Source organism: Monopterus albus, unplaced genomic scaffold, assembly GCF_001952655.1.
Source record: "Monopterus albus unplaced genomic scaffold, M_albus_1.0 scaffold137.1, whole genome shotgun sequence".
NCBI lineage: Eukaryota > Metazoa > Chordata > Actinopteri > Synbranchiformes > Synbranchidae > Monopterus > Monopterus albus.
The window spans coordinates 739,938-749,793 of record NW_018128017.1 but is presented as its reverse complement, the minus strand read 5'-3'; the positions used below and the strand labels follow the sequence as shown (position 1 = coordinate 749,793).

At 41.6% G+C, this 9,856-nt stretch overlaps 1 protein-coding gene across 1 annotated transcript; it reads left to right on the top strand.

Annotated features, from left to right (window-relative positions):
- The first annotated feature begins 2,250 nt into the window (after positions 1 to 2,250).
- fgf4 (fibroblast growth factor 4) lies at positions 2,251 to 6,054 on the top strand. Its single transcript, XM_020613732.1, has 3 exons — positions 2,251 to 2,536; positions 3,988 to 4,091; positions 5,884 to 6,054. Exons 1-3 carry the CDS (start codon positions 2,251 to 2,253, stop codon positions 6,052 to 6,054), a joined length of 561 nt encoding a protein of 186 aa, XP_020469388.1.
- Positions 6,055 to 9,856: the final 3,802 nt, after the last annotated feature.

The window sequence follows — 9,856 nt, the reverse complement described above, 5'->3', positions numbered from 1 at the left end:
GCATACATGGAACCTAAAACCACAATGACTTCACTACAACATAAACAAAAAGTAAAGCTACACATAACTTACAAATCTCACTGTGTCTGGGAAGAAACATCTCAACATACTTTTATTTTAAAGTGATACCAGGAGATTACAGAACCATGGACAGCGACCGCACAGGACCTGCTGCTCTGTGCTGCTCAGAAATGTCTTCACTTCCAGAGACGCTCCGAACCAGACGGCTCAGATTGTCCTGGAAGACGTTATGTTCACTCAGTCATCCTGGAGAGCCAGGTTTAGCGGCCCTGTGGTTCAGTGATTCAGGGTTGATCAGCTGTCCCTGCGGTGAAAACACTCATCAGCTGTCCTGGAGGTCTGATGGACTTTCACCCACCCAGCACACACTCAGGGAAAAAGGTCACACTATGTGTCCGTTTTCTGAAGGTGTGATGGTATGTCAGCTATCCTCTTTCCAGGATGTGCCATAGTTTGGTAGCCTGAAGGTCCATAAGTTATTCTGGAGGTCCAGCAGTCCATCAGACTGTTGGGGTTTCACTAACTCATCAGCTGTCCTGAAGGTCCAGCAGCCCATATGCTTTCCTGGAGGCCTGTTGGACCATTGGCTATTCTTTTCGTTTATGCATCCTGAAGATTCTTCGGTCCTCAAGACTGAGTCCTATTTGTTTGCTGGTATGTCAGCCATTTCTGGTGCTTAGTAGTCATCAGCCAGTGGCCTCGGCACCACAGTACTGTCACTACAATCTAGCTGCATTCATGGAGCCATTTTGCAGCACACAATGAAACAGTTTTGCTGTACATTGAGAATCAGCCGAATGTGAATGTGAGAAAACATTTCATGCATGGTCAGTGAGGAGTGGGGCTGAGCCACCACGGAGATGAAAGGACTCTGTCTCTGGGCTGACGGACAGGGAAGACTTTCAGTATTCAAACACAGAGATAAATAATGGGACACTCAGCAGACAGGGTAGATGTTAGTGCGCAACATAGATTTAGCAGAGATAATAGCAGTGATGAAATGGTGAAATAAAAGGAGGGTACGCTATTTAGTGTTTGGTTTGTTTCAGTGGACATCAAAAGCAATGCACCAGTGCATCTGAAAGACACATCGAAGACATGAAGCCAGGTCAGCAACAGGTTATCATCATTCAGACATTTCAATGTTTCAGAGAGGCTGTGGCTTATAAAACACATTTATTCTATCAACTTGATACCACTTACTTTGGTAAAGGCCAACAAAGGTCCCACTGGGTTTCTATGTTTTTAACAACATCACTAAATATTAAACAGAAGGTGAAGACCTTTAGTACTGAAAAAGAAATGAAATCAAATAATAACACACAAAAGAAATAAATGTAGACGGTTATAACTGAAAGCCATATGCCTGTAAAGCTTCAAGACTTTCTAGTAAATTAGTAAACATGCATGACGTGAAATAAATATTTAGGTTACTGCTAACAGGAAATAAGCTGCCTCCTGGAGTCTCTTTCTTATCTGATAAACACAGAGAGCATGGCAGCCTAGCTGGTGGTATATGACAGTTCACTAACTTGCTCAGTGTCTCAACTGTAGCCTCAGAACTGTGTAAAGCCTCAGCCAACAATGACAGCCTACTTATCAGGGTGCAAACTCTCTATTTAGTCTTACCATTGTTTTCCATAAGGGCTCGGGACACAGTTTCCCTTCTACCAGTCCTAAGTTAGTCCGTTTTTTTTCATTTGGTTGAATTGGACCTGTGTTTTTTCCTGTTATTGTTCATTTATAGAACTGTCTCCTGTCTCGACACCACGGTCTGTTAACTTGGACGTTTCCTATTTTACATCCTCCCATACATAAATTATGATATTCTGCTACTGATAATGAAAGCCTCGCACAAAGCCTTGTTTCTTTTCTTTTTATAACAATGCCTTTATTCATTTATTTTCTACAAACTCCCGCTTTGCTCTCAGATATGACTTGATCTTAATAAACCCCCAGCTCCGTTTGGTGCGTCTGAATGTGAAAATGCAGTTTATAGGTTTCTTCTAAGTGTGGAGCTGTGATGTAATGTGCTCCAGGTATAAATATAGAGGCATGGCTGCACAGCGTCCGCGTAGATCAATGTCGCTCCGGCGCTGAAGCCACTGCGCCCGGGTAGGAATGAGCGCAACTTCCACACGCTCCTCTCTGTCGCACCGCTGCTTCTTCTTATTCTCACTCCATTGGAAAGAAAAACGTAGTGAGGCTGCTTTCAGAACCAGACCCGGGATGGGCTCTCTGGCGGCCCTGTGGACCGTCCTGGTTCTGGGTCTGGTGACCGGACTAGTGGGATGCGCCCCTGGCCTGAACCGGACAGCGGAACGCTGGGAGGCCCTTTACTCCCGATCCCTGGCGCGGATCCCGGGTGAGAAGCGGGAGGAGATCGGCCGGGACAGTGACTATCTCCTGGGCATTAAAAGGTTGAGGCGCCTGTATTGCAACGTTGGGATCGGCTTTCATCTTGAAGTGTTACCGGATGGTGGAATAACAGGAGTACACAACGAAAATCGTTACAGTAAGTTGTGTTAAACATTTAGGAATTAGATATAAGCAGCTGATTGTTTTTCTGCACTTCTGACACGTTTATTGGCGGTTTAACGCACAGTTTCTCATGGTGGCTTTAAATAACTAATGCAAATTTAGACTGTTGTTAAAGATGAGATTTGTTTCAGTTGGCTTTGAGGAAGTATCCAAATGACTAAAACAATAGTACTGTACTCATGTGTTCAGTCAGCGACCCAACGTGATGCACTTTATAACTGAAATGTTTCACCACTTGCAGCCACCTGATCCAAACCCTACTTTACGCCCATCACACTGCCGGAGGCTGTCAGTCAGGGAACAGCTTACAGATATCGATCCATGCCTGAATGCCAACATCTGGAGTGGTTCTGTAGTGCCGCTGAGCCCATACTGTGCGTGCTGGAGCTCTCCGCCTTGTGTAACCGGAGCCCGCCGTGCCCCAGGCCGGCGGCCAGCCTACGCCTAAAGTTAGGACACGGTGCAGAGACCCATCTGTTAAGACAAATATTAACCCCAGAGCTCCGACCCAGACAAAGCCATACACATTTGCAGACACGAAGAATAACAAACATTTATTTACCCAACGTGTCAGATCTAATCCCTGTCATCCCGTGTTTGTGAAGCTGTGGAATTGTCAGGCTGCCTCGGGAACTTAGTGCTGCCTCTGGACTATTTTGAGACAAGACATAAAATTCAGGGAGATACATTACAGAAAATCTCAGTGAAGAATTCCGCTGTTACTATAAAGCACTTTTAAAGAGAGCAGGAACAAAAGATACAGTCTGCTGTAACCCAGCAGCCTGTCAAGGCCAAATGAGAACCCACATCAGATGGGTCCAATACAACTCCAGAAATCCCTGCATTTAATGCTACTTAGCTCCAGAGTCCTCCAGAAGAGTTCAGCCATGACTGAGCACTGATGAGAGATTATTTTGTCAGTTGTTACATGCTAGCAACCAAACCTCAAATAGCCTGTTGGTCTTATGTGTAGGTTGATTGAATGGTCACATATCTTACAAAAAAGACAGCCCTATTTTACATAGTTACATCTAGTTTGGGAGTTTGGTTAAAATGGCTTAGTTCAGCCAATTTGTAACCAAGATCCCATTTAAATGAATCCAAAACTCTGCCCAGTTGGAGTCCCCACAGGCTACAACTTTTCTTGCATGTATTGGTAAATAGACCTCATCTGTTTAATGTACGAATTTATAGTGACATCAGGCTTTATTAAAACCAATAAGTGTCCAGACACCTGAAAATAGTTTATATTTGTGGAATGGGGCATTAAATCGACACACTTTATGGTTAACTGTTTGAACATGTCACTGATAGCATCATAGCTTTGGGATGAGACACGTAGTGATATCAGTGTTTCTGTGTGCAGCGGCCGGTCTGGCTTTCTCCATCAGACATTTCTGTGTGTGTGTTTTGTTTCCTCTGAAGGTCTCCTCCAAATCTCTCCAGTGGAGAGAGGGGTGGTGACTCTGCTGGGTGTTCACAGCGGACTCTTTGTGGCCATGAACCGGCGAGGAAAGCTGTATGGATCTGTCTTGGACCAACACTGTCACCCACTGCCACCCACTGCCCATCACTCTCTATCCCTCTCTCACACACACACACACACAGGTTTGATGAAGGCAGAGTTTCAGGTTTCACTTATTACTTTACTACATTTTGCTGAACTTTTCCTCTGGTAACAGATGCAGCAGGCAGTGTCTATCAGATTGATCAGGACTGAGGAAGCACTAGGGTTCACCAATTTAAATCAGCCTGGCGGCCCCTCCCGCAGGGTTTTGACCAGACACCAAAAATGTAAAAGTCTCTAAGATGTTGCCTTGATAAATTCTGTTTAACAGCCTGAAATCAATCTTTGCTGAAAAAATACTGAATTCTTTACCAATGTATTTGTTTTCTGGCATAAACACTATCAAATTTAAATATGTTAAGTATAAAAATACAGAAATCAGCATATAAAACAGTCACCATTGTCTCCTCAGGTTGTTATACCTCATATACTCATGGCAGTGGTATCATCTGTGGTAGCTACAGCCCTGGCCGGGAGTGATTTCTATTAATGTCTGTAAAGTCACAGTTTAAGACTTTAATGGAAATTCTATTTTAGGATCTGAAGCAAATGAACAACTGCAACAAGGAGCCTTTAACACTGGACAGAGCTTTATATTGCTGAAACAAAAATACCTAATGTTTACTGCATGGAGGTTGACACGTAACGGGTAATTAAATTACACTTAAATAAGTTGCACCACAGAAACAAGTTCATACAGCACATCGACAGTAGTTATTACTAAATATTTTCTCTCAGTGACTGTCAGAGGCAACTGTTACTTAGCTGTAGCTGAAGACACAACTTCCATCCACTTGGAAATATATGACCTGCATAGACTGAAGAGTGAATGTCTGAGCTGACACTTGATCAAAATTCTGCTTAATAATGATGTATACTGGTAAGATTTTAGATGATACCTTACAACAATAACGTAATATATCTTAAATGATCATTTTGCTAATAACAGTAGACTGATTGAATATCAAAGGTTAGGTTATTATATCCAGACATTTCCCACTAATGTTACCGTTAAACTGCATATATATAGTAACTGAAAACACATATTTCCCATTGTTTTTCCTATTTATTTTTAATTTAATTTGTATTTTCTTCTGTATGAATGTTTACAGGAAAAGCAGTTTATTGTGCAGTTTGTCCCCCGATGCTGCTTTTTTTGAAAGTTATGTTATAGCTTATGTTGCTGTGACGATGCTACAGATGTTTTTGAGCAACTGATTTAGACATTACTGAAGTCTCAGCTGAGACATTTCATCAGTCACTAGTTTGAAACTAGTGAGTTCAGGAATTAGGAACAATTTATTTTACACACACTGATGGATTTCATTATAACTAGGTCTGAGATGCTGAGCTCCAATAGTTGGACATCTGAGGCTGACAAACAGCACATAGTGGTGTTTTAAAAAATACTGCACAAAATTAGTTGTGAGCAACTGTCAAATATAAGTTAATGACTAAGTTCAGGTGGAATGATTCCTTTGAGTCCTAGCTCACAAGCTATTATTCCACTCACGGAGTAAACAGTCCTCACTCACATCATTCATCATTTCACAGTTTTGTTTTTGTGTAAATCTCTGACTGAAACAGCTGCTGTACAATAGCCCCGCAGTCAGAAATAAAGCAGTTGTTTGATAGAAAACACAGTGAACAATACCAGCTTAAAATTCCCCCAAAAACATCCCAGCAACTTTGCTTTGTCTCCGCCTTTAGACAATCAGCGTTTTCCAATACCACCTGCCTCCTTTCTCTTGCAGTTGCATTATAACAACGAGTGCAAGTTCAGAGAGAAGCTCCTCGCCAACAACTACAACGCCTACGAGTCAGTGGCCTACCCGACAATGTTCATCGGCCTGAGTGAAAAAAAAAAAAGAGAAAGCCGAGTGTCCCCCGCCATGACAGTGACACATTTCTTGCCAAGAATCTAGTGGCCTCATAAATAGACTTCACCTTAATATAGAGACGAGGGGGGGAGGGAGTCCAAACCATGATGCACTTTCACTCTAAGCTATATGCAAGTGTATCATATTTGATATTTTGCTATGTATATATTATTTTTTTTATGCTTAATAACAGTTTTTAAAATATTTTTTAGAAGGGTTTTTTAGAAGGGTGTTTTCACTGTGGGTGGGTGAGAGGGGGTCAGAGATGTTACCCAGGTTATTTATGTTGTGTTTTTCTAATTTATCAGTTCTTTGCTGCTACGGAATGAAATCCTGTCTTCAGATGTTGATTCTCTTTGCACTGATAGGAAACCACATAACAGTGCACAGAAGGTGTTTGTGACTTTCTTATGGGTTTATTCACTCTTTTCAATACAGCAGGAACTTTTTGAGTCTTAGCCTAAAAAACAATGAGGAACAAGTGTCTTTGGCATCAGAAGTGGCAGTGATTGTCCAACACTCTGGCTCTTTTGTGTGGCCCCGGAGCCTAATTGAAATATCATCTTACTGCTGAAGAGATAGCGGGAGGGAGAGAGAGAAAGAGGTGGGGAGGGGAGCGGGGAGTCAAAGAGCCCCCACAGCCTCCATTGGTCTGTTTATAGCTCTGCCGAGGAGCTGGGGGGGGGTGAACTATGAACTATGAACTTTTCTGCCGTCAATCTCAGTCAGATCTATAAGACTGCTGATAGAGAGAGGCATCCTCCTTTGACATTATTTAAGTGGGGAATTTGGGCAATTAAAAGCAAGGTCAAAGTGCTGAAATGCATTCTTGATGATGAACCACAGCCTTGACTGTGGACTGTGACTATGATGTCAGGCTGGAAGTCCACCTGGTGGGTCTGAAGCAAGGCCGCAGAGATGGTTTGGCAGCATCACTCAGGACACGCAGATGCTATATTGCTTGTGTTGTGCCAAAATTTGTCTCCTCAAAAAAATGTCATTCAATTAGTTACCTTTGAGTCCTACTCTTATGAATGGAAAGTTCCATATTCATTCAAACAATAAAACACGCCCTTAGATCAAAAAACTTTAACTCTTTCCTACTATAATTTCCTATTGTAGCCACTCCACTCATTTCCAAACAGCACAGTCAGGATACAATAAGCCCACAGATACATTTTGTTGAGGACACAAACTTTGGTGCAGCTCCATTAAGACCACTTTCCAATTCCTTCGTGTGTATCCTCTCTTTTACTAAACCAGTAACGAAGCTTTATTCCAGCTTCCAACAGCATTCGCTGCCCCATGTGCTGGCTCAGTTTACTCTGCATATTTCCCAGACGGCTTCTATCTTGTATTTGTCTCCTCTCTGTCTCTCTGTGAGTCTCCGCTGTGGACTACAGCCCAGCTCTGGTGGCCATGTTGTCCTAGTTATGCCTTGTCACGTTCCAGCTATCTTTACCCTGTGATTTACTTTTAGAAAGGATAATCATGGGAGAAATATTTAAGGACAGCTGTTGGACTGTACTATATGGTAAGGCCAGTAATCCTATATTTTTCTTTATATATTTTGTAAATATAACCCCTAAGTAACCGAAGGTGCTGGTATTCCTTTCAGGGGGAGGACAGTTTTAAACCAACAGAGCTGGGGGGGAGTTTCTGTCTGAAGGTGCGAGGTGCATTTGATTGACTTGCTTTGGTGCAACAATGAACTTATTCCAAAGTCATCAACAACCCAGGTCAAGAAAAGGACTGGTGAGAGATAGGTGGCCACATTAGACCTGTTCTTTGCTTTTCTGTACTATACTGTCCTGTTCTCTTATTCGTTTTTTTTTTATCTTGGATGCTTAAAGTCTCAGTTTCAACATTCCACATACAAATGCATATAATGTAACATGCCCAGCTCCTCTTTGCAGTAATACTGTTTATTCTATTGAGCAAGACTGCCTTCAGTACAAGTGATGATACACTGGGGAAGAGGGCGGCCACACTGAATGCACATGCTAGGTATTAAGTTGCAAATAGCTCAAGCAAATATCATGCAAACTGTCACTGTAGTGGCTTTAGGCTGTGATTCCTGCAGACCAGCTTGGATGTGGAGACTGATCCAAGCTCTGCAGGCTCAGTATTGTGAGATACCTGTCACATTGTCCAACTTAAGTGCTAAGACAACTGTCTGCTAGTCCTAGAACATCTCTTGTTAGAGTGCAGTTTTTTAAATGTCCTCTTGAAAATATCAACTGGTCAGCAGTGATACAGTACAGTACATGCAGTATGCTGGTGTTTCTGGTGCTCACAGCTGGGCTCAGTGCTCTCAGGTGTCACTGCTTTGCATGGTGGGCATCATGTTTACAGCAGAATACCTTTCTGCCCTCTGTCACTGACCCCAGACCAGCCCTCTACTCCAGCTGCTCATTTGGTTAATAAGCTATTATAGTCCAAGCAATAGTCGGCAGTTTGTGATTGGTGTAGCACATTTTCTGTTCACAGGGACCAAATGGTTCACAGCAGGTTGATTGTGACTGCTGGTCATGTGGATAGGCCACTGTACACTGACTACAGCTGATAATACACTCTTTGATTGTGTTATGATGCCCAACAGAACCTTCAATTCCCAGATTTCTTTCTGCCTCGGTGTTTAAAAAAAGCATAGATAGTTTGTTTGTATATGCCCTGGATCAAAGATTTTTTTTAATATGTAAAAACTAAAAAAATATACATGAGTCATGAACTCATAATACATGGACTATTTCTTCCATTGAAATAACTCCTATGAATAATAGTAGCAGGATGTTCTGAGGGTTGTCCAGAGTGAAGGTGTTGCTGTGGAATAATTAAAATGTCATTTTTTTACTTTTGTAATAAGGCAGAGTAATCTCAGAAACAGATCCCCTGTACAAATCTGCCCGTCTTGATCTGTTAGTAAGTAAATGAGAAAATATTTGTTCAAATATGTGTGAACTGAACCTTTAAAGTTAAACCTTCAACAGTGAGCTAAGTGGAAATGTGGGACTTTTGCAGCAGTATTGGGCAGCGGTATTCAAGACAAAATCAAATCAGTCTGTGCTTACAGAAATGACTGACTGAATTTCATTGTTCAAACAGGTCACTGCACATCCATGAACTCATGAACTATAAAGTTTGATGTGTTTCTTTCTGTTTCTTCCACCTGAATGCCTGTGTTCAGGGACTAAATGTTCTATTGCAAAGTAATGATATTATACAGTACTGTGTATGATTCTGAGTCCTGTGGTCTTATGGCAGTTTTGTATCAACCACTTTTATAAGTTGTCCTGTAGTTTTATACAGGACCCAATAAAAGGTCACACTGTATGTGCTGTGCACATGGCAAGTGTAACTTAATGGAAGTTAACAATAAAATCATAATCCTCCTCCATGTATATTTTCTGTACTTCTGTGGTAAACAGTACTTTATAAATTAAAATATGTCCTTGTGACACTGTATTACATGAGTATATTCATATAGTAAAAGTGTTGGATTTTGGGAAAATATAATTAACATTAAGCAACAATAAGTGATGAAGAGACTTTAAGTTTATATACCTGACAGAGAAACAAGGTGCTAGTATTTACTGTGGGATCAGGGTTACACATACTGTATAGTGTGAGTGTACTCAGAGCACACACATGATCTCAATCTCCAACAGCATGTGAGTGAGCTCAGCTCTGTATGACTCTCCTTTCAAGGATGAGACAAACTCAAGGTTCATTGAAATTAAGTGAAAGTCCACACATTTTCTTTAAAGGATAAGGCTTAGCAGTATCTTAAATACTCCATATTAAGGCTGTAAATCATCACTTTCATCAGGAGGACACGATCCTATAT